The 27997-nt window shown below is 34.8% G+C and overlaps 1 protein-coding gene across 8 annotated transcripts in view; it reads left to right on the top strand.

Annotated features, from left to right (window-relative positions):
• Positions 1 to 4033: 4033 nt before the first annotated feature.
• Positions 4034 to 27997, top strand: part of LOC111592425 (RING finger protein nhl-1) — a 44287-nt gene continuing 20323 nt past the window's right edge. For 5 of the 8 annotated variants that reach the window (XM_023304604.2, XM_023304602.2, XM_023304605.2 and 2 more), the window contains exons 1-2: positions 24363 to 24497; positions 26170 to 26305. In XM_023304604.2, coding sequence (XP_023160372.2) covers positions 24363 to 24497; positions 26170 to 26305 — 271 coding nt within the window. Of the gene's footprint in view, positions 4352 to 7020; positions 7128 to 17579; positions 17814 to 24356; positions 24498 to 26169; positions 26306 to 27997 lie in introns of those variants that run through there. The other 3 variants (XM_023304600.2, XM_023304603.2, XM_023304601.2) reach the window with 3 other exon arrangements.

Here is a 27997-nt window from a genome sequence, read left to right on the forward strand (position 1 = left end):
AATTATAGAACGCAGACGCACAAGCACGAAGTGTACTTATCTCGCTCACACAACTTATATATGCTCGGCCAGCTACCTAGTCCTCAATTCCCTTTTGTGCTAAGCTCGCCACGTTCCTTAATTTTTTCCTTACTTGAAATTCAACAGCAATTTATACTTATCTCGCTCACACATACATCTTCTTACGTTTGCATGCATAAAATGAATTTTGATCGCACGTTAGAGTGAAATAGAGATACTTGAAATAAATTCGCTTGTCCTTTTACACATGCAACACTATGTGCATATACATATGCATATTAGTCTTACGTAAGGTAAACATATTTTTTGTTAAGCGCTTTTATTAATAGACTAATAAGTGCATGTAGTCAAATATATTCCGCTTGATCTTAAATAGGATGAGCAGGCACACGCGGCTCATGTCGCTTGTGACGTGACAAAGCAATCAATTATGCCAGTCAAGGAGGAAAGGTCCCTAAAAAACGTTGCCAACGTCATGGCGTGCGCGCCTATTGAGCAGCAACAGCAACAAGCGCAATTAATTATGAACAAGGCGAAGGCTTTGTAACGGCTGCTGTGTGTTTGTATTTATATTTGTGTTTGCGTCTGTGTTTGCCCAGGAGAAGCAGAAGTAGCAGCACCCAACCAGCACACTCGTTGCTCTGACTCGGGCTTTGGTCCTGGCTGAGCCGACGCCTTTAGCGCAGACGACAGCATATGCTTATGCATGCCTAATTACGACAAATCCTTGCCTCCACACCGAAGAGCCACAGACCAGCAGCAGCGCGAGAACAAGCACGCGCAAATGAAGACAAAACACACATACACCCGCACACACACACACACAGACGCACACAGACGCATTCATAATTATGGCCGTATTTAGAGAAATTGGTTATTATGTGCCTAACGCCATTTGTCTGACAGAAATAGTTTGTATTTGCGAGAGACTTAGCCAGAGTTAAGCGCGAGGGCTGTTCAATTAATATTTGAGTGTCGTCTTTATAGAGAATTCCAATTTGTATATTTATTAAATTATATTACTTGAGATTTATAAACAACAAAATATCTAAATAGCTGCTAAAATATATATTAATTATACTAAACTTAATAAGCAACTCTCGCTCATCGTCGAAATGCTTGAAATTGTTTGCTAATTCATTATTATTGGCAATCGAGTCTAACGGTTAAGTGTGCTATTGTCCCTACAAAGGCGTTGCAGCAATTAGCCAAACTTACTATCTATGTGTGTGTGTGTGTGTGTGTGCACCGTTAGATGGCCATTAATAATGCCTGTTTGTGGCGCTCATTATTCCGTCCGCGTCTGCCAATTGGCCATCCATCAATTGTAATTAATCATGCTGCCGAAGACCCCAACGAATCCACTCCAAATATGCAACAAATTGATGCCCCGCAATTAGCCGCAACTATAAAAATACCAGCCCAGCAAACAAATCAATGTGAGAAAAATACGCACATGTTTCTAAAGCACTCCAAAAGCAAAGCAACAAAGCGGCCAATGCGATTGCTCTGAAATGCGCATTTAAGTGAAGGAGAGCGCAAGAAGCAGCTACTGAGAGGGGGTGACATTTGTATAAGTATGACCTAGACCATGAAGATAGAGAGTGTGAGAGAGTAAATGAGGCGGACATTATTTGCGACGCGTTGACATCTTGTTGATGAGTACAAAAAGTCAGCAATGCTGTCATAAATTGCAGATGCAACAAAAACAAACAACAACTGGAAGCGCACTGCACTTGCGGCTTTTGTGTGTTTCGCTAGCGGAAAAATCACAACATAAATTCATCAACACGGATTGACAATAGCCTGTCAGCTGGCCGCACGCTTGGTGGGGAGAGCGAGAGAGAGAGGAAGAGGGCAACGCTGGTGGTAGCGTTAAACAAAAGACAGGCAGTCTAATAGAAACGCAAATGAAGTCCAACCGCACAGAGGCCATTGCCACATACATGTACATAATGTGTGAGAGGGGAGAGAGCGATACGCACACACATAAGCACACTCGAGTGTTATTGGCATTGCATGGTGCGCTTTACACTTGCATAGCTGAATGGGAAGGCGCCTGATGTGTTTTCTGCATTGAGGATTGAGCATGTGAATATATAAGAGTACCTTTATAAAAATGCCTACACAAATGTACCTTTACAAATATACTCATAAAAGTTTATCTACATAAATATACTTAAATAAATGTACATATGTGTGTAAATTTACCTATTTGAAAGGGGTGATATACAATGTCCTAGTTTGTCAACCTACTGAAGCAAACCTAGACAGAGTAGTAAAAGGAATTCATATAGAAATGCATATGCCCTTATTCCAAGTACGCTACATTCTTCAATTTCTCTTTCACTCAATTTTTGTTTATTTGTTTGGTACACATATTGAAGGTTCTCAAGTCGGCAGCCCATTTTTACGCTTAGCTGTCTACACTATCCAATTTCTTCTTTACTTCAATTCGTGAAAGACGAGCTTGACAAGTGCGTAATTGGCTGTCTCGCTCCAACACATATATATACAAATCGACATTTCCTTTAGTCAGCAGACACACAAGAAAGAGGGAGCCAGTCTTGATCACATGTCAGCATGAAGAAGAAGTGATTGAAAGAAATTGTCTTGCCGCTGTACACATGTATATTATTATGATAACTGTAAAGAGGTTCAGTGTAAAAATCGCATTGAGTGCATCGTTTAATAGACTTGTAAGTGCATTTATTTTCGCCTGATTGCACTTAAATGCCTAAAAGCCGTGTCGAGAAGCACATACCCTACAATTTGACTCTTGTCAATTAACAGCCAATAAACCGTTTACCTGTAAGGTAAGTTTAAGTATTCCTTGGTGTGAATTTGCAGGGTATTTAAGATCCAATCATGCAGTTTTCTTTCTCTCTGCACTCACATGTGCCGAAGGCTTCTCGTGTTTGTAAATCAGGAAAAATAACGGAATTTTTTGCGCGCAGACAATTCCGTTAATTTGTGCTTGTTTAAACTTGTCGATGCGGCCATTTTAATAAATATAGCCATACCCATTTATAAATATACAAGAAAAAAGTAGAAGAAGCGAAATGATTCATGATTCAATTTTTGGCCAAAATGCGTGGGCATCTGGAAATGGTAGATGGTGCCCAAAGGCAACTGCGAAATAAGTAATGTTAAAAAAGAGGTGCGAGAGGTTGGTGGTAGCAAAAATATGATAATAATTATTGCAGCCATTGCCATACAGGCAACAATTAAGCGATCTGAGTTTCGCCTTGGCTGGCGACAATGAAAAAGTGTCCATTGTAAAAAGATTATATTGAGAATTCCACAGAGAGGTTCAACGAGCGAGTGGGCAAAAGATGCTTTTGTGTGTGTGTGTACAGTGAGTGTGTGAAAGTGGACAAACAGCGAAATTCTTTCTATTCATTTGTTTTTCTTGTTCGATGCGAACCCATTGGGTATATTGGTTTTATGAGAAGGTATACGATAGCAGCTGACATCTATCTGTTTGTCCCCCTATTTCCGTCTATATAGATGTAGGTAGAGAAAGATCTAGATCTTAATATATCTAATTTATGTAATAATTGACTTTCTTTTAGTCTGCCTGAGGATTACAGAAATCAAAAAGGTCTCCAATAATTTTGTTGTAAAACCGATATATATATATTGTTCTTATGTGCTTTAAGCATATTTCATAAGTTTTCTGATCTAAAATAAAAGTAGTTCTGGAAACCTTGTGTTACCTGGTAATTGTAAGCGAGAAGTTCATTCCTTTGATTTGCTATTTCCTCCTAAAATCTCTTCTATGTGTGCTATATGCACCGCCAATGCTTTCAATGGGTATCTCTTGTTCATGCACTTCCCACCCAGTTACGCTTTCTATTTGTTGTTGTTGCTGTTGTCGTTGTTGCACGTTATTTTTATAAAACTCACCTCAGAACGGCTGATCATCAAAGATCTTGCCGCTGGCATTCGAGAGCCCCGAAAAAAATTCATTTTCATTTGCAACACGCTCGCGAGTGGACGTGTCGCAGTGCCCAACAGATATTCGCTATATAGCACACATATACTATACCTCATATATATAAAGATAGATATAGATATATATGTATATATATATAGTTTAGAGTGCCTGTAGATCTTGCAGCTGCCCGCGCAGCTTGAAGTGCGTGCAACAGGACGCGAGTGTTTCGTGCGTTCGAATCGAAATCGAAATCGAAGTCGAAAAGCGAATCAAAGTTTAACTAGATTAAAGTGCAGATAACTGTAGTACGAGACGTGCCACCAAAGGCATGCGTATAGGTGTGCAAAAGTTTAACAAATTTCAATTAGTCAATTGCAGTGCGGCCCACAAGTGAGTGTAAAAAAAAAACTGAAAAAATAAAAGCTGAAATGTTGCGTTGATTATGTAAAATATACATATATATATATGCAGTATATAGACATATTGAATATAAGGCTGCTCACAAATGTCACCTGGCAGCTACACCTTGCTTTGCCGCCCACCACGCAGACAGAGCGCGAGAGAGGGAGGGCGAGCGAACGCAAGCTGTCAAAATTATTTAAAATTTTTAAACAATTTTGTTGTTATTTTAACATAAACATTTTGGCTATATATAAACATATGCATATATACTATAAAATATATATATATCTTATATTTTTTATACGTTTTTTTTTGGTATTTCTAATTTGAGTTGATCTTTAGTTAGATTGCTCATACGCTGCGTTTGCCGCAATTTTATTTTTAGTTTTTATTCAATCAGCGACATTTTTACTCAATTTTTCGAAAAGCTTTTTTTTGTTGTTGTTTTCCATTTTATGTTTGCCTTGCGTTGAGCGCTTTTTGGGCTCGTTTTTTATTTTATTTTTATTTTTTTCATTCTCTGTATTTACTGTTGGCTATTGCCTTTGTTTTCGCTTTACACCTGAATTGTTTATACTTAATTTCAATTTTGTTGTTTTGCCTTTTGTTCATTGTTTTGAATGAGCTAAATTAAAGCGAATTTAAATGCCAATCGCTGAGCGTGAAAAGCACTTTTCCCCAGTCCACTCAATTCGCATCCGCCCAAAAGTATGCTACAGTGTTGCCTCACACACACACACACACACATCGAAGCTTCGTAGCCTACACTGCGTATGCGTTGATTTTTATTTTTTCTAGTTCAAGGTCGCATTTTAATTAGTAAATGGAGTGGGAACAGTGCAGCTGCAATACAAAATCAATTGAGAAATCAAAACTGTTGCTGTTGTTCTTAATTAAATAACTTTAAAGGTTCGATTACAGTTTTTTATCCATGGCCAATTTGAACTTTGTTAAGTTTAAAAATAATATTTGTTTCAATATTTTTTTAGACTTCTTTAAAGTTTTAATTAACGGCAGAAGTGTTGCCTTACGGCATGAGTAACAGGCATTTTAAATAGAGAAGGCTGAGCAGTTCCTTGAATAACTTTTTGTTATTCTTTGTAGCTCAAAAGTTGCCTTCATAATTTGCAGTCTTTAAATTTCTGCTTAAGTTCTGCCTGAACTAATAAAGTCTACAAATGGGGCTTAAACATAATCAGTTCAAACTGACATTTTCAATTATTATTTTATTTTGTTTATTTAACAAATTTGTTTATTGTCTAATATAAGACAGATTGCATAAAAACAGCAATTACAAAAAAAAAAAAATGTTGTTAATTATAATTATTAAATTTTTTTAAAATTTATTTTTATTTAGCTATTTCACATAAAGAAATTCAGGCTAAAAAAGAAATTGGATTTTAAAAAGTTTGACTAGGCAGATATAAATTCAAGGAGGCAACTATCATTTTAGATACTTATTGTCTTTTCTTTATATTTTCCACTCATATAAATTAATATTATTTAAAGGTCTAATGGTGTATGAAAAGTTATTATAAAATCTCTTTGCTCTGTCCACATGCAAGTTCCTCCCATTTAGCTAAGCTAAAGCCTGAGGCAGCAAGTAATTTCAAGTCTTAAACCTATGCAACTCTGATTTTCTTACAGTTTGTAGCGCTAAGGATCCCCATATATATCAAATATCATATTATACCTGTTATAACGTCAAACTTAACCAGAAATCTCTTAGCTCCTTCTTCATTTCCTTGACTGCTCTACTTTCTCAATTCAAAAGTAGCCAAAGCAGCTGTAATGTTTATTCAACAGTTTTCAGTCTTAAGACTTGTTATATATACTCTACCATATAGCAATTAGTCTACTCCATTATCATATAAAGTCCCAATTGATAACTGAAAACTGTAGGACGACATCCTTCAGGCTGCATTTCGTACTTAAGCTCGATAATGTCTTGAGTTCAGGTGGAGGTTGATGCATTGCAATTAAAAGGAAAGCCGTATTTCCAGGTGACTGCTTGCGAGCGTTGCATTTATTGAAATACAATGCTTGTAGCATATTAAAATGTTGCATGCAACAGCTACGGGCAACGAGGCAACATGAATATTGGCAGCGCACGTTAATTAAGCTTGACAATGGGAGTGTGTGCGTGTGCCAGTTTGTGTGTGTGTGTGTAAATCAAAATACATAAATACGCATATCGCTTATCAGGAGGCATGCAGCATGTGGCGCCGAAATGCTTGGAGCATCGTTAATGTGCAACTGCCAAGGGCAACAAAGTTTTGCTGCGGTTCTTTTGTGGCAATGCAATTAAATGCCAACTGCAGCCCATAACGATAATGAGCAGGTAAACAACAATGCAGCTGCCCCATATTGTGTGGCATGTGGCATAATGAAATGTAATATTCAATGGAAATTGTAGCTGCTATCATTTGATGTGGCATTCGTGGCCAAAAGCGTTGTCCGCGTGTGTGTGTGTGTGTGGTGGAAGCGACCTTGTCTGATTGCCAGCATGCGTAACTAGTTGATTGGCAGCCAAAACTCAAGTGATTAATCATGCAATTTGGCATGCAGCGGTGAATTCACTGCTTATCTCTCACTCACTCAATCAAACACTTATTCTATGGCTCTCTCTCCCTCTTTCTCTGTCTGTCTCTTTGCAGCCATCACAGTTAACAGCAACGCAACAGGGCCCCCCAAGGGGCGCCTCGGATACCCAAACAGGAACAGGAAGACAAAGCGTAACGAAAGCCAAAGCCCAAAAGTAGCTGTAAGTACACGAATATGCCATAAAAAGCTTTAAATTACATTTGAAAGTAACTGAAAAATACAAATTCCGTAAGAGAAAATCTGTGGAATATATTAGAAATTTGCTTTAGGTGACTTTTAGAAACATTTCAGTTCATGAAGCATGGAAATATAATTCTTTCTGTACTAAAAGCTTAATCAATCAATCAATCACTGATCAATTATTCATAAAGCAAAGAGAATGATATATTTATTAAAAAAAACTCTTTTTCGGCTTTCTATATTTTGACAAATAAAATGATCAATCATCATCAATCAATCAATCAAAATTCATAAAATGAAAAGAGTTTGTATATTCTATAAAAACATACAAAGGCGTTTCTTCTTATTGAAGACATCAATCAATAAGGCTTCAATCAGCACCAATAATCATCAATCATCTTCAATCAGTCAATCAATCATTCATATAGCACTTCATATATATATATAACTGCATAAAAACATTTTGAAGACATTAATCATCAAGACATTGATCATCATCAACCATCGTCAATCATTCAATCAATAATCCACAAAGAAGTCGTAGTTTGCATATTACTTAAAAAGGTTTTATGGAGCTTTCGCTGTAAAAGATATCGATCATTAAGTTATCAGTCTTCATCAATCAGTCAATCAATTATAGAGGGTTCTTCTCTTAAAGATATTATCAAGCTAAGATAAGACAATTAAGCTAGATTTCAGGGCTATAATAAAATAAATTTTCACTTCTCTTTACTGTTCAAGCTAAATTAGTAAACTATAATTCAATTATTTATTCAATTAGTTAAAGTGGAAATAGTTTTTCTTTACTGATTGCCTTATTAGAGTGATATACCTCATATATAGAGGCTAAAGAGGCGGAAATAGCTTGTACATTCATTTATTATAAACAAACTGAAAGCTTTTAAGGATTTCTTGTTTTTTAGAAAAACTTGAACAATTAGTTTGTTTGCATTAAATGAAAGCGTGTTTTCAGTTTTCTTGCTAGTTTTCTTTGCCTCGCCAAATTGCAGAAACTTTTTCGCCTTCAGTTTAGTTGGGCAAATGTTCTCGCTTTCACACATACTCGACTGCAGTCTGCGAAGTTTCAGCCTGTGTCTGGCTCTTATTTATAGCTCGAGTATTTGCCGTTCTATTTTGAGGCGTCTGCACTCCGCTGTAGTTAAAAAAATTCTGGGCAAGACGCATTAGCTATTTTTAGCGCCTGTCGCCGCTCCAAGGGAATACGACCTTGAGCTCTCGCTGTGCCTGCTCTGCGCTCAGAACTCTCCCCTCTGCGCTTCCCCCTCTAGCTACCCTTCCCTTCCATCTGCCTCTCTTTTCGCTCCTTTGTTTGGCTCACGCTGACTTGTGCCACATGCCAGCTAATGGACCCCTTTGTTTGTTTGTCTTCATAAATAAAGTCAATTTTATTTTTTGGGCGAAAATTTTGTTGCGAAAAATTGTGCAGCGTCATTGCGCACTAGCGGAAAACCATCTGCAAAAACGAAATTATGGCTAAAGCGTCTATAAGTTGCAGCTAACTAGGGCGTCATTTACAAAAAAGCCCAATGTGCGTTCCAGTTTTTGTTCAATGGAGTTTATTTTTAGAGGCACCAAAAAATAAGTGCCTACAGATGCAGAAACATATATAATTACAGATACGAATGGTGAGATAGATACAAATACATCTATAGATTAAGATGAACAGATACAGATACAGATACAGATACAGATACAGATACAGATACAGATACAGATACAGATACAGATACAGATACAGATACAGATACAGATACAGATACAGATACAGATACAGATACAGATACAGATACAGATACAGATACAGATACAGATACAGATACAGATACAGATACAGATACAGATACAGATACAGATACAGATACAGATACAGATACAGATACAGATACAGATACAGATACAGATACAGATACAGATACAGATACAGATACAGATACAGATACAGATACAGATACAGATACAGATACAGATACAGATACAGATACAGATACAGATACAGATACAGATACAGATACAGATACAGATACAGATACAGATACAGATACAGATACAGATACAGATACAGATACAGATACAGATACAGATACAGATACAGATACAGATACAGATACAGATACAGATACAGATACAGATACAGATACAGATACAGATACAGATACAGATACAGATACAGATACAGATACAGATACAGATACAGATACAGATACAGATACAGATACAGATACAGATACAGATACAGATACAGATACAGATACAGATACAGATACAGATACAGATACAGATACAGATACAGATACAGATACAGATACAGATACAGATACAGATACAGATACAGATACAGATACAGATACAGATACAGATACAGATACAGATACAGATACAGATACAGATACAGATACAGATACAGATACAGATACAGATACAGATACAGATACAGATACAGATACAGATACAGATACAGATACAGATACAGATACAGATACAGATACAGATACAGATACAGATACAGATACAGATACAGATACAGATACAGATACAGATACAGATACAGATACAGATACAGATACAGATACAGATACAGATACAGATACAGATACAGATACAGATACAGATACAGATACAGATACAGATACAGATACAGATACAGATACAGATACAGATACAGATACAGATACAGATACAGATACAGATACAGATACAGATACAGATACAGATACAGATACAGATACAGATACAGATACAGATACAGATACAGATACAGATACAGATACAGATACAGATACAGATACAGATACAGATAACAGATACAGATACAGATAACCGATAACAGATACAGATACAGATACAGATACAGATACAGATACAGATACAGATACAATACAGATACAGATACAGATACAGATACAGATACAGATACAGATACAGATACAGATACAGATACAGATACAGATACAATACAGATACAGATACAGATACAGATACAGATACAGATAACAGATACAGATACAGATACAGATACAAGATACAGATACAGATACAGATACAGATACAGATACAGATACAGATACAGATACAGATACAAGATACAGATACAGATACAGATACAGATCAGATACAGATACAGATACAGATACAGATACAGTATACAGATACAGATACAGATACAGATACAGATACAGATAAGATAAGATAAAGATACAGATACAGATACAGATACAGATACAGATACAGATACAGATACAGATACAGATACAGATACAGATACAGATACAGATACAGATACAGATACAGATACAGATACAGATACAGATACAGATACAGATACAGATACAGATACAGATACAGATACAGATACAGATACAGATACAGATACAGATACAGATACAGATACAGATACAGATACAGATACAGATACAGATACAGATACAGATACAGATACAGATACAGATACAGATACAGATACAGATACAGATACAGATACAGATACAGATACAGATACAGATACAGATACAGATACAGATACAGATACAGATACAGATACAGATACAGATACAGATACAGATACAGATACAGATACAGATACAGATACAGATACAGATACAGATACAGATACAGATACAGATACAGATACAGATACAGATACAGATACAGATACAGATACAGATACAGATACAGATACAGATACAGATACAGATACAGATACAGATACAGATACAGATACAGATACAGATACAGATACAGATACAGATACAGATACAGATACAGATACAGATACAGATACAGATACAGATACAGATACAGATACAGATACAGATACAGATACAGATACAGATACAGATACAGATACAGATACAGATACAGATACAGATACAGATACAGATACAGATACAGATACAGATACAGATACAGATACAGATACAGATACAGATACAGATACAGATACAGATACAGATACAGATACAGATACAGATACAGATACAGATACAGATACAGATACAGATACAGATACAGATACAGATACAGATACAGATACAGATACAGATACAGATACAGATACAGATACAGATACAGATACAGATACAGATACAGATACAGATACAGATACAGATACAGATACAGATACAGATACAGATACAGATACAGATACAGATACAGATACAGATACAGATACAGATACAGATACAGATACAGATACAGATACAGATACAGATACAGATACAGATACAGATACAGATACAGATACAGATACAGATACAGATACAGATACAGATACAGATACAGATACAGATACAGATACAGATACAGATACAGATACAGATACAGATACAGATACAGATACAGATACAGATACAGATACAGATACAGATACAGATACAGATACAGATACAGATACAGATACAGATACAGATACAGATACAGATACAGATACAGATACAGATACAGATACAGATACAGATACAGATACAGATACAGATACAGATACAGATACAGATACAGATACAGATACAGATACAGATACAGATACAGATACAGATACAGATACAGATACAGATACAGATACAGATACAGATACAGATACAGATACAGATACAGATACAGATACAGATACAGATACAGATACAGATACAGATACAGATACAGATACAGATACAGATACAGATACAGATACAGATACAGATACAGATACAGATACAGATACAGATACAGATACAGATACAGATACAGATACAGATACAGATACAGATACAGATACAGATACAGATACAGATACAGATACAGATACAGATACAGATACAGATACAGATACAGATACAGATACAGATACAGATACAGATACAGATACAGATACAGATACAGATACAGATACAGATACAGATACAGATACAGATACAGATACAGATACAGATACAGATACAGATACAGATACAGATACAGATACAGATACAGATACAGATACAGATACAGATACAGATACAGATACAGATACAGATACAGATACAGATACAGATACAGATACAGATACAGATACAGATACAGATACAGATACAGATACAGATACAGATACAGATACAGATACAGATACAGATACAGATACAGATACAGATACAGATACAGATACAGATACAGATACAGATACAGATACAGATACAGATACAGATACAGATACAGATACAGATACAGATACAGATACAGATACAGATACAGATACAGATACAGATACAGATACAGATACAGATACAGATACAGATACAGATACAGATACAGATACAGATACAGATACAGATACAGATACAGATACAGATACAGATACAGATACAGATACAGATACAGATACAGATACAGATACAGATACAGATACAGATACAGATACAGATACAGATACAGATACAGATACAGATACAGATACAGATACAGATACAGATACAGATACAGATACAGATACAGATACAGATACAGATACAGATACAGATACAGATACAGATACAGATACAGATACAGATACAGATACAGATACAGATACAGATACAGATACAGATACAGATACAGATACAGATACAGATACAGATACAGATACAGATACAGATACAGATACAGATACAGATACAGATACAGATACAGATACAGATACAGATACAGATACAGATACAGATACAGATACAGATACAGATACAGATACAGATACAGATACAGATACAGATACAGATACAGATACAGATACAGATACAGATACAGATACAGATACAGATACAGATACAGATACAGATACAGATACAGATACAGATACAGATACAGATACAGATACAGATACAGATACAGATACAGATACAGATACAGATACAGATACAGATACAGATACAGATACAGATACAGATACAGATACAGATACAGATACAGATACAGATACAGATACAGATACAGATACAGATACAGATACAGATACAGATACAGATACAGATACAGATACAGATACAGATACAGATACAGATACAGATACAGATACAGATACAGATACAGATACAGATACAGATACAGATACAGATACAGATACAGATACAGATACAGATACAGATACAGATACAGATACAGATACAGATACAGATACAGATACAGATACAGATACAGATACAGATACAGATACAGATACAGATACAGATACAGATACAGATACAGATACAGATACAGATACAGATACAGATACAGATACAGATACAGATACAGATACAGATACAGATACAGATACAGATACAGATACAGATACAGATACAGATACAGATACAGATACAGATACAGATACAGATACAGATACAGATACAGATACAGATACAGATACAGATACAGATACAGATACAGATACAGATACAGATACAGATACAGATACAGATACAGATACAGATACAGATACAGATACAGATACAGATACAGATACAGATACAGATACAGATACAGATACAGATACAGATACAGATACAGATACAGATACAGATACAGATACAGATACAGATACAGATACAGATACAGATACAGATACAGATACAGATACAGATACAGATACAGATACAGATACAGATACAGATACAGATACAGATACAGATACAGATACAGATACAGATACAGATACAGATACAGATACAGATACAGATACAGATACAGATACAGATACAGATACAGATACAGATACAGATACAGATACAGATACAGATACAGATACAGATACAGATACAGATACAGATACAGATACAGATACAGATACAGATACAGATACAGATACAGATACAGATACAGATACAGATACAGATACAGATACAGATACAGATACAGATACAGATACAGATACAGATACAGATACAGATACAGATACAGATACAGATACAGATACAGATACAGATACAGATACAGATACAGATACAGATACAGATACAGATACAGATACAGATACAGATACAGATACAGATACAGATACAGATACAGATACAGATACAGATACAGATACAGATACAGATACAGATACAGATACAGATACAGATACAGATACAGATACAGATACAGATACAGATACAGATACAGATACAGATACAGATACAGATACAGATACAGATACAGATACAGATACAGATACAGATACAGATACAGATACAGATACAGATACAGATACAGATACAGATACAGATACAGATACAGATACAGATACAGATACAGATACAGATACAGATACAGATACAGATACAGATACAGATACAGATACAGATACAGATACAGATACAGATACAGATACAGATACAGATACAGATACAGATACAGATACAGATACAGATACAGATACAGATACAGATACAGATACAGATACAGATACAGATACAGATACAGATACAGATACAGATACAGATACAGATACAGATACAGATACAGATACAGATACAGATACAGATACAGATACAGATACAGATACAGATACAGATACAGATACAGATACAGATACAGATACAGATACAGATACAGATACAGATACAGATACAGATACAGATACAGATACAGATACAGATACAGATACAGATACAGATACAGATACAGATACAGATACAGATACAGATACAGATACAGATACAGATACAGATACAGATACAGATACAGATACAGATACAGATACAGATACAGATACAGATACAGATACAGATACAGATACAGATACAGATACAGATACAGATACAGATACAGATACAGATACAGATACAGATACAGATACAGATACAGATACAGATACAGATACAGATACAGATACAGATACAGATACAGATACAGATACAGATACAGATACAGATACAGATACAGATACAGATACAGATACAGATACAGATACAGATACAGATACAGATACAGATACAGATACAGATACAGATACAGATACAGATACAGATACAGATACAGATACAGATACAGATACAGATACAGATACAGATACAGATACAGATACAGATACAGATACAGATACAGATACAGATACAGATACAGATACAGATACAGATACAGATACAGATACAGATACAGATACAGATACAGATACAGATACAGATACAGATACAGATACAGATACAGATACAGATACAGATACAGATACAGATACAGATACAGATACAGATACAGATACAGATACAGATACAGATACAGATACAGATACAGATACAGATACAGATACAGATACAGATACAGATACAGATACAGATACAGATACAGATACAGATACAGATACAGATACAGATACAGATACAGATACAGATACAGATACAGATACAGATACAGATACAGATACAGATACAGATACAGATACAGATACAGATACAGATACAGATACAGATACAGATACAGATACAGATACAGATACAGATACAGATACAGATACAGATACAGATACAGATACAGATACAGATACAGATACAGATACAGATACAGATACAGATACAGATACAGATACAGATACAGATACAGATACAGATACAGATACAGATACAGATACAGATACAGATACAGATACAGATACAGATACAGATACAGATACAGATACAGATACAGATACAGATACAGATACAGATACAGATACAGATACAGATACAGATACAGATACAGATACAGATACAGATACAGATACAGATACAGATACAGATACAGATACAGATACAGATACAGATACAGATACAGATACAGATACAGATAACAGATACAGATACAGATACAGATACAGATACAGATACAGATACAGATACAGATACAGATACAGATACAGATACAGATACAGATACAGATACAGATACAGATACAGATACAGATACAGATACAGATACAGATACAGATACAGATACAGATACAGATACAGATACAGATAGATACAGATACAGATACAGATACAGATACAGATACAGATACAGATACAGATACAGATACAATACAGATTACAGATACAGATACAGATACAGATACAGATACAGATACAGATACAGATACAGATACAGATACAGATACAGATACAGATACAGATACAGATACAGATACAGATACAGATACAGATACAGATACAGATACAGATCAGATTACAGATACAGATACAGATACAGATACAGATACAGATACAGATACAGATACAGATACAGATACAGATACAGATACAGATACAGATACAGATACAGATACAGATACAGATACAGATACAGATACAGATACAGATACAGATACAGATACAGATACAGATACAGATACAGATACAGATACAGATACAGATACAGATACAGATACAGATACAGATACAGATACAGATACAGATACAGATACAGATACAGATACAGATACAGATACAGATACAGATACAGATACAGATACAGATACAGATACAGATACAGATACAGATACAGATACAGATACAGGTACAGATACAGGTACAGATACAGGTACAGATACATATACAGATACAGATACAGATACAGATACAGATACAGATACAGATACAGATACAGATACAGATACAGTTACAGATATAGATACAGCTACTTATGTAGCTACGACTACAGCTAGAGATACTTTTACATATACAGCTGCAGATACTTAAGATGCTAACGGAAAATGCCGGCAGCTTTATAAATAGTTCGTCATTTAATGACGTCAACGGATGCTCAGCGAGAATTGCGCTCCCTCTCTCTCTCTCTCTCAATCTCTGTGAGTGTGTACATGTGTGTGCATGTGTGTGTGTGTGTGTGTGTGTGTGTTAGGCAAATTACTTTGTTGCTGTGGGCAGCAATTAGCCGCGCTTTCTTGTGGGCTCACATCAAAACAAAACAATGTGAAAACTTCAAATCGATTCACACACGTGCAGCACACACAAAATGTAACTCATTAATGAGCTGTTGCGCATAGCCGAAGATGTAATGCATAGATACAACAGACTTACACACACACACACAGTCTCACACACACACACGCACACTTGTGTGAGACGTTGCCAAGAATATCTTTTTGCGTTCGTATTTCGATCGCACGTTTGTTTATTTGTATTTCGAACGTCGTTGCGCTCTATATGCATATATATAGCAACACACGCACACACACGCACATACACACACACAGTTTGTATATATTTAAAATATTATACACTGCTCTTGTTTTTCCTCGTATTATTTTTTCGCTTTTCTGCCTTTTGGCTTCATGTGCTTGGCAATTTTCAATTTTCACTTGGCTTCAGTCGGTTCTTACATTTCCAATCGAATTCTACGAGGCGCGTTGCAAAAAGAAAACTCGCAGCGCATTTATTTTTATAATTTAAATCTTAAAATATATAAAAATTTAAAATTTAAAATTTGTAATTTTAAATTTACAATTTCTCCTCATCAAATATATATATATTAAAAATAAATCATTTCAAAGCGACTGTGAACGAGCAAAGTTAATTGTGAAATATCTTTGGCTGATGAAAATATTTGAGAAATTCGACATTAATTATAAATAGTTAAAGTTATACCGTTACGTTGGAAATATCCTTAATCTAGTTTGAGTTTGAAGCCAATTGCATTTTATGATTGCCTCTGAGTGTTGCTTTGACACAGCAGCAACAGCGGCAACTGCAACAGCAACAGCAGCAGCAGCAGCAAACATTTTACTTTATCTATTGGTGAGTTTTGTGCTTTTATTTTGCTGTGATACCCGTTTAGCGAGTATACAGTGGGTATATTAGCTGTTCATCTTGGCATTTGGTATATGAGTTCTTTTATGTGTTCGACAACAAAATTGCTAGATGCTATATTAAGTTAGTTTATAGACTAACGTCTTACCATTTTGCAGGCATGCCTGTTTGTCTTTATTAGTCTATTAATATTATTTATGGCTACGCCCACTGACGAACAAGCGAAGAAAACTATATTTTTCACAATTTTGCAAGCGCTAAACTTGGGCAAATAGATCTTTAAAAATCTACTTCAAAAATCAATGTGTAAGATATATATATATATATATATATATATATATATATATATATTTATTATTCAGTATATCAGATATCGAGCAGGTCTATATATTTTTGGCATGGCTAGCATATATTGACCACCTCTCAATGTCTATAGGTGATATCGAATATATCTCTTATTGGACCTGATATACGTTATATACTAATCCGATATATGCTATATGTAGGCATATATCGCCCACGTCTGAAAGCCTACAGGAGTTAGTGTCAATATCTCTGTTAGGCATTCAGATGAGGCCAATATTTCCTATAGCTGTAAATAAGATTTGATATATGTTATATACCATATCTTATATATATATATATCAAATGGTAGCTCTTCCGTCTAAACTATGTGTTGATAAATATTCTCTAACTATTCTCTACTACAAATATGTTCCATTAACATTTTAGATTTAGAAGTCTTTTCTTCTGATAAATATTCTGGTAGATTTTTCCATTTGGGAAATGTTTGATGGAGTCCATAACATTTATGTATATATATATCTTCCATAAACTTAAAACTGATAATAAATACTGCATCAGTCTATGATCTATATACTTTAGAGTCTTTGAATGAATAGATATAGATATTGCGTAGGCTTTCTACTATATATTTATTTTATTTAAGAATGAAAGTCGAATATATTTGATATATGTTTAGCCCATTGAAACTGCTATAAGTGAGCTTTCAATAATATTTAATCAGAAATATTGCTTGTAAAATATTTTCTCTTATAAAATCAAAAAATGTTGTCAACTCTTAGAGCTTTCAGAGCAATTGTTGAGCGAGCATTGAGCAGTCAATGTTAGCTAAGCTCTAGAATATACGCTCATAAATAACCTGCCAATATTTAGCTCAATCCCCACTACTAGTTGACTTGTTAGTCAATTATGAAAGAGCATTGCGCAGTCAGTTAAACCCGACGCAATGTATATTCTTTAGCTTTTTTTTAGCGGTTTTGTAGCTGCGGTTTAGCATTTCGCTGGGTCTGCCAAATGTTTGACCCAAATATTTCACTGCAATTCCGTTTTTTCTTCTTCAGTTTTTGTTTTTACTTTTATTTTTGTTGTTGTTTTTTACTTTTGTGACAGGCAATCGCTTTAGAGATCTATCAAACCAGCCGTCGAATTTTGTCACTTGCGACAGCTGGCGAAAAGTTTTGACCCATTTACCAATATTGATGAATGGCCAAAAATTGGAAACGCACTGAAGTTGCGATTGCAACGAAAACTGGCAAGCATCCAGGGTCAAATAGACATAGCATAGACATATACACATACATGTACATATATGTATATATATATATATATATAGTCTATATAGTTGCAAGTCTTTGAACCCAATTGCAATGAACTGCATATTTACGCATTTCCGTTTCCTTTAGCTGACAGACGTTTGTCACATAATTGGCTAAATTTAATTGCCAAGGCTAATGTTTTTTTCTATAGCTATACACACACACATATATGTATAATATATATTTGTCTGTGTATACGTTGAAAAACAAAACATTGAACAACTGTCCCCATCAATCTTGGCGCATAAACAAAAAGTTGCGCTAAAGTTTTGCCCGACAAAATGAATAATAAATATTGTTCTTTGGATCAGGAAACAATAGTGTGAATACTAGATAGCTAAACTAGTTGTGTATTCGAATGAAAAAATTCAATTTATTATTTATTATTTCATTTAATAAATGCATAATTCAACTCCAAGGGAAGTGGCTAAAAAATTGATGTGAAATTTATTTGGTGTTCGCCTCTTTTCCAGCTGTTGGCTGTCATTAATTATAGCTTTTTCTACATTTTATATTTATATGCTTGAAAATTTCGAAATGTGAATGGCATAAAAAAGCTGAAATCCCAAGTGCATATAGTATATATATAATGAATATATATATATTAGACACAATATACGTTGAACTGGCACTAAGTCTATGTGCCTCTTCGCTTAGACTGCGGGAAAACTTGGATTGTTTTTACCGCTACGTCAGCACAGCTTCATCGCTTTGTAGCAGTCAGCATATATATATATATATTAAGATTGGGCCAATAAAAATATTTTAATCTAATTCGGCTTAGCTAACAACGTTTATATGAGCACACAAAATCTTATCAAGATCGATATACCATAGCATTTAGCTGTCTTTACTTAGAAATTAAGTTTCACTTTAAGAATAATTGGATTGTTTGAATAAATATTAATAATCCAATAATTTGTTTATATATGCAACAAGCAATGAACATAATAAGTTGAAAAAGCCAACGCAAATGATCGATTTTTATCGAAATTAAGTTAATCGAATGTGTTATCGAAAACGCAATGCAGATTAAGCTCTTCAAATTTAAAGCCTCTTCAGCTGAACTTGGCTAGATCGATCTGAGTAAGAATCTTCAATCTGTTACATATATTTTTATAGAATCTTTATAAACTGAGTTCCTGTATTCAACTATTTGAAGATATCTATAAGACTTTAACTTCGATTTATCCAAATTTATACCGCTGCTGGCTGCCTGTTAAAATAGCTTTAACAAATTGAAATTTTACTCTCTATAGATGTAGTTAAAGATATAAAGCTATACACACTCAGAGCTTTGCCTTCGTGCTCAACTCAATTGCGAAGCTATAAAAAAAGCAATTTCGCTGCGATTTGCAGCACATGTGTTTGTCTTAATGTATTTATTTATGTAATTGTTAAATTCGAGCACTGTCCATTGCACGCAAAGCACGCTCTTAAATAACTATGCTGCCGCTCCCTCTCTCTCTCCCTCTCTCTCTCTCTCTCGCTCTCTTTTTGATGCTTTTGAATGGCCATTCAAATTGTGCTTTGAAGTACCGGCGCCGCCTCTGCGCACCGCCCCCTTTCAGAAGTCTTCAGCTCTTTAGCAAACATTCACAATTTCAGCCAGCACAGCGTGTGTGTGTGTGTAGTGGGCGTGGCCCTGGCTATGGTTTTTAAGGCAGTTTCTATTATGCGAGCGCATGCCTTTCATTTTAATCCTTTTTGGCGCCCAAATTTACAGATTGCAATTGCAAAATTAGTTTCCAGAGAGTGGGCGAGAGAAAGAGACACATATATATGTGCCACGCCCACAACTGCTGCTGCTGCCAGTGGTTTATAGTACGCACAATTTGAGCGGGCGACAAAATTTCTATTCAATTTGATTTTAAGCGCATTTTCCACTTAATTGCACGCTATTCGCATGCGATTTTCTTCTTCTTCTTTGCATTTTTTGCTGATGCTATGGGCGTGGCAATGGGGACGTTTTGGGGGGTGGGCTACTGCCATACAATGTGAACTTTTGGCCGCAATTTAAGCAACGCTTTAAATACATTTCACACACAGATTTAATTGGCAACAGGCGGCACGACAATTTTGCGGTGCACCTCGATGTTTATTTATTGTTGGCCAGGAAGTGTGCAGCCGGCTGCAGCAGCTTTGGGGCGTGGCTGGCAGCCGTGGGCAACGCGTGCACCGTGTGCACCGTGTGCTGACGTGGCGTATACGCAATATGCCTGACGAAATTGCATTTCATATACACACGCATATATATATATATATATATATCAATGTCTGTAGGTGTGTCTGCCTATAGTGCACATCGCATTGAGAAATATTTCGGTGTGCTTCATGGGAAAATCTGTGTCATTTTTATTATTAAAAGCTGCGCATTTGCAGCTTATTTTCGGTCAGAAAATAAGAAAATTTTTGTATGTTCGCAACTAGCAGGCAACTGGCTCGCAATTACTTTGCCAAAAATCAACGCGTGTTGGATTTCCGCGAATTCGCGGCAGTCAAAAACGCAATGCCAATGCGGAATTGACTTTAAAATTCGCATGATCATTATCATTATAATTATTATTGTTATTACTTCTATAAAAACTTTGCTACAATACTAAAAAATATATTAGCAATGCTAATGATAAAAATAATGAGTATGCTAATAAAAATTATAATATCTATTGAAAATGGTGATATGAAAAAATTTTGATAGTTAAATAAACAATAGTAAAGAATAATACTATAATGAATATATTTATCATAATGAAATTAAATATTTAATAATGACAGTGCTAATAAGGATGATAATGAAAAGGATAATCATATTACAAAAAATAAATATTATATTAAATAATAATATTGATAATGCCAATGCTAAAAAAGATATTAAAAGAATTTATGAAAAATTAAAATGATGATGAAATTTATAATAAATTGAATTAAAATGATAATGAAATTGATAATAAATCTTACTAATGCTAATAAAAATTTAATCATAATGAATAAACAATGATGATAAATAATAAGAATTATAATGCCAATGGTAATGTTAATGATAATGATTATGAAAATAATGTCATCAATGAAAAAATAGTTGAGTTAAAATAATGAAAAAAAAAATACCAAAAAATGCAATGAATAATGAAAGTGATAATGATAATGAGAAATTAATGCTAATTAATGAAGCTACTGCTAAGAAAAACAGTTTTTTTAATGCAATGAATTTGGTTATGATAATGAAAATGACATGAATAATGAGCATAAAAATATTTATGCTAGATCCCAAGATATTGATATGAATTCTAATGTAGTTTGGGATAATGACAGTGACAATCCTCACGATAATGCTAATGATGCTGATAATGAATCTATGTGCTCTAATAGTAATGTAATAGAAAAATAAACTAAATAAAATAAAACAAAACTTATAATAATTTTATGCTAATACGAAGGAAATTTAATTGCAATTCACTTGCTCATATCTAATTAATTATTAATTAAATTTGGCAATTCGTTTCAATGTTTACGCTCGACTCAGCTTTGATGGACGCTTTGACTGGCTGCAATTCAGCTCTGATGCTTTTCAGATGAGCTACAAAATGCAATATTTCATTAAATTGCAATTGCCAATATTTGTGGTCAATGGCAATTGCATGCGTCAATCGACATTTGAGCCATTTGTTGAAGCCACAGCAAAATGGCAATCGAAGCGCACTGTCAAGGCTAACGCTCAGCTGTGCTCATAATTAGGCTAAGTTATTGCCAATTAACAGTCCATATAGAAGTACCTATATATAGAGTATATATACTCTATATATATGTATATACATACAGTTGCTTTGGGCCATTTCTATTTACATTAGCTTGGTTCGTTTTTATTTGCCGTATTGAGTTCTTTTAAATAAACCGCTTTTAATGAAGCCAGCCATAAGCAGATTTGCGGCTTAGAATATTTGTCAAGGACAAATGAGCACAAGCGGGGAGGGGGGAGGGTGTAGGGTGGGAGGGTGGTTGGTTGGATGGGAGCTGCTGCTGAACTGAAGCAGGCTTGCGATTTACGACAATGGCTCAGAAATGGTCAATTTACGGTGATGCCTGCTCTTCTTCTTCTTATTTATTTGTTTCTTTTTTTTTCACTTTGTTTTTATGCCCGTTCGCTAGGTGTTGTGAGCAGTATATAGGTTTTTGTGTGGAAGTTTGAGAAACTCTTTAAATTAAAAACAAAAGTGACCATATTTTGGAATAAAAAAACATTTTTTAAGATCAATCCAAATTTATAAGAAATTAAAAAAATTTTAATTCTTTATAAATATAGATAAAAATGTAGTTTTCACGTGATTCTTCGAATTGAAGCGAGTATTATTGGAGGCATGTGGCATAGCTTATAAATAAGAAAAAATAAATATATTTTTTTAAAATCAAAATATAATATAATATAATATAAATATAATAAAATAATGCATATTTATTAAGTCCCAAACTTATCAAACGATGCCCGCACCTATTTTGTAGCTTAAAAATTAGAGTGACCATAATTTGGTATCAACAAAACTAGTCAAGTTGGCTGAAAACTCTCTCTAACTAATGAGACATTGAAAATATTCTTTAATTCCCACTAACTCTATCAGGAAAATCTCCCTTTTTTCTACTTTGCTACTTTAGCGCGTATTAGACAGTCAGCTAAGCTCATTTGCCACACTCGATGGCATTCTGTTGTTTTGTGCTCATTGAAAAGCGAGGGCTCATAATGTCGCAATCCGATTTGGGGGCCATCTTATGATGAGCTTAGCAAGGCGAGGCGGTGCACGCGAATTTATAATGATATGAATATCAAATTGACAGGACTTTGTCTCTAATCAAATCAAGTCTAATGATGTCTGATTGCATTCACTCACACTCTCCCCTTCTCTCACTCTCTCTTTTGCAGTGAACCATGGAACAATTCGAACAGTTGTTGACGTGCTGCGTGTGTTTGGACAGGTATCGCATACCAAAGCTTTTGCCATGCCAGCACTCCTTTTGCATGGAGCCCTGCATGGAGGGCTTGGTCGACTATGTGAGACGCCAGGTAAGATTATTTGTCACATCAACTCCCTATGTACACACGCACACATACGCACAAAAGTCCATAAATCATAATCACAGTCGAATGCATAAGCCATGTGTACACATGGCTGTGTTTGTGTGTATGTGTGTGTGCATGTGTGAGGCAATTTCTTTAAATGCGGCGAATTCGTTGAGCGCTCTACGTCACATGCCAAAAGCTGCTTAATAAATCGTATGGCAAAAGCCCCCAAAAAATCGCATCGAGTCAAATGAAAACAACATTTTCCTTGTCCAAAGGCAAAAATCCAAAGAAAAAAAACGCAGACTTCACATTGTGGAAATGAGTTGAGTTTTCTTTTTGTTTTTCTTTCAACGTAATTTCAGTTTTTGCTGCTTGCGGCGCATTTGCGTAGATTTTCATTTTTTTCTTTGCGTTGGCTGCTGAAAAATTATAAAATTTACATATAAAGCAGCCATACTTATCTATATATATATAAATATATATATATGTATATACATATAATGAATATGTGTCTACCGCGCTACTTATAGACGCCTACTGTATGTGTGTGTGTTAGTGTGTTAGTGAATGCGCGTATTTATAAATTTATTTTGGCTTTACGCCAGCGCCACGCGAATAATTGGTAAGCATGTCCATTGTATGCCATACACTGCTGGCCAAAAGCCTCTACAAGCAACTAAACAAATAACTGTCTTGCACAGCAGCCAGGCCCTATGGATTTGCCAACACTGTAGGGCAGGGCGAAAATAAGAAAAACATAGACAGAGACGAAGGTGACACACGCTCAAGATGCCTGCACTGCAAACATTTCATCAGCTGTGTGGGTTTTTAAAGCGTGTTACAAAATTTAAATATGTTAAAGTATACATATATATTTATTAAACTTATTTTAAGCTTATATATTAACAGAAATGCAGCTAGTAAGATAAATATTCGATCGCACTAAGTCAAGGCCATTTAGTAAACAGCTCCCGTTTTCTACATTTGCTGTACTCTTTCAATTTTTTTTTACTGTAATTCTTCCAAGTCAAGCAGCGGTCGCTTTGTCTCGCTCTCACATGTGCATGTAGTTAGATAAATTACTGGCAAAGGCAACTCCCGTTTTGGAAATTTGCTGCACACTGTAATTTCCTTTCCACTTTAATTTTTTTTAGCTCAGTTTGACAACTATGATTATTACCCTTACACATGTATGTATACATATATATACGAATGTACTTGTATAGCATAAAAGTAATGCATATGTATATAGAGTCAGTCGAGGCGAATGTCAATTTACGTTTTGTGAATTCGCTGTATTTTTCATTACTTCAATACTTTTTAGATTAGTTAAATTGCCGCGAATATAGCCTTTCTCCCTCACACATACTCATGTGCCCATTCTTCTTTACTTGAATTGCTGCTGCTTTCACGCATACAAACATAAATACAAAGTAACGTCTCTGTCAGAGTGCAAGGCAGAGGGAGTCTTGACCGAGCGTCAGCGTGAAAGAGACGTGATTAAATGTTAGTATGTGTACAGTACTGTGTGTATGTGTTTATATAGTACCGTGTATAGCATACATAACTGCATATTTAGCTGTTAAGTTGTTCACTTGTAAAATGCGTATTCACTGCATCGTTTGATGAACCTGTAATTTCCTTTACTTACGTCTGATTGCACTGATTGCAGGTCAAATGCCCCGAATGCCGTGCCGAACATCGTATACCCTACAATGGCGTACAGGCCTTTCCCACGAATGTTACGCTGCAGCGTTTTCTGGAGCTGCACATCGAAATTACCGGCGAATTGCCAGATCCCACCTCAGGTAAGTAATCTACTCCCACACTTCCTCTCTCCCTCCCTTCCGCGACGAAAAGCAAAGCATTTCATTGGAATTTGTTGATTCTGTGACAAAGCGAAAGAGTGAATAAAACGCACAAAGCGTGAAGCGTATCCCTGATGTCTGTCTGCCTACTCTTATTTGTCCGTTTGTCCGTCTATCACAAATTAAAATTGTTGTGCATTGGAAAATGAAAAATTGCAATTCGCAATTTGCCATTTAAAATTGTTTACGCTGCGTTGATTTTTGTGCCCAAAGGCAAAAAGAATTTGAACAAAAATATAGCAAAACCATTTTTGTAATATGTTCTTTTAGTAAAAACACTTTGTGCAAGCAATTTCTTTTTCTATTTTCTGATAATTTGTTAATAAATGTTGCTTTATGTCTAACTTTAATTAAATTCCTAAAATATCACAACGCAAAAAAAAAATATATTACAAAAAGGAGTGACGAATAAAAAGCAAATGCCATCGCCATATTTGGTTTCCAATTAAAAATCAAGCGCTTTGTGTATTTTACAAATCAGTCCACGCGCCTTACGGCCCACCCGCCCGCAATTAAAACTAAGCAAAAGCAAATTGATTTTGGTTCATTTTTTGTGTGTGTTTGAAATTTTTGTTAAGTTAGGGTAGTAGTTAGAGTTTATCAAATTTGTTATGTAGTTTGAGTTGTGTATAAAAGAAAGTGCATAAATATATATATATATATATATAAAATATATATGAGTTGTTATAGCTAAGTGTCTTATGTAACTCTCATTTTGTACACTCATTCAGGAAGCTAACGAGTATATTGGCTTTGCATAATATAATAATTTATACACCTTCGCATCTTTTTCACTGCTAGATTTGAAATTTGATATATAAAGCATGATAAATAGCTTTGTATATCAAATTTCAAATCTCTGTTAGCTATCATTACTCTGAAAAATTTAATTTTGATAAAAACCACTTTTTTGCCTTGCCAAATATATTCGTAACACTTCTTATTTAGGTTTGTTAGATACTGCCAAGACTCTTTCAATATCGTTGTACTATATCAGTCAGCTGTCGTAGGAATTATGGCTTCGAAATTAATTTTTTTATACTCATTTTACGTTTCTAAAAATTTTTGAATTAGAATTGACTATCTATATTTATCTATATTTAAATGTAGATTTGTATCTATGTAGAAGTACTATATGATATAACTTTCATAGCTAAAAGCTATTAAAAAATTTGTTTAAAAATAGAGTTTTCTGTCTTCTACAAGTTGTTTGTTCTTATCCATAAGCCTTTCATCTGTTAGATAGAGTATTCAATCGTCAGCTTTTGTCATTTCGAGAATTCTTTCTTGTTTTAAATCATTTGCATTGTGGCCATATTGCGGTATCAGGTTGGTAGCCATGACTATGCAAATAACTTGAAACTTGATAGTCGGCGACAAATTGCAAAGGACAAACAGAAGCGACACAGAAGCGACAAAGCGACAAACCGACAACTCTCATCAGCAAAATGCAAATAAGTGTCGAAAGAAAGTGTCTTTGACTATTATGAATGCTGCGAAAGGAATGAGTATTATGAATACCATAAGTACTACATATATATATATATATATATATATATATATATAAGTATATATACATATATACACGTATGTAGTTGAAATGTATTCACAGAGCTGCAATCAGTGGCAGGC

The sequence above is a fragment of the Drosophila hydei genome, unplaced genomic scaffold (genome assembly GCF_003285905.1).
Source record: "Drosophila hydei strain 15085-1641.00,03,60 unplaced genomic scaffold, DhydRS2 tig00008122-arrow-pilon, whole genome shotgun sequence".
Taxonomy (NCBI): Eukaryota; Metazoa; Arthropoda; class Insecta; order Diptera; family Drosophilidae; genus Drosophila; species Drosophila hydei.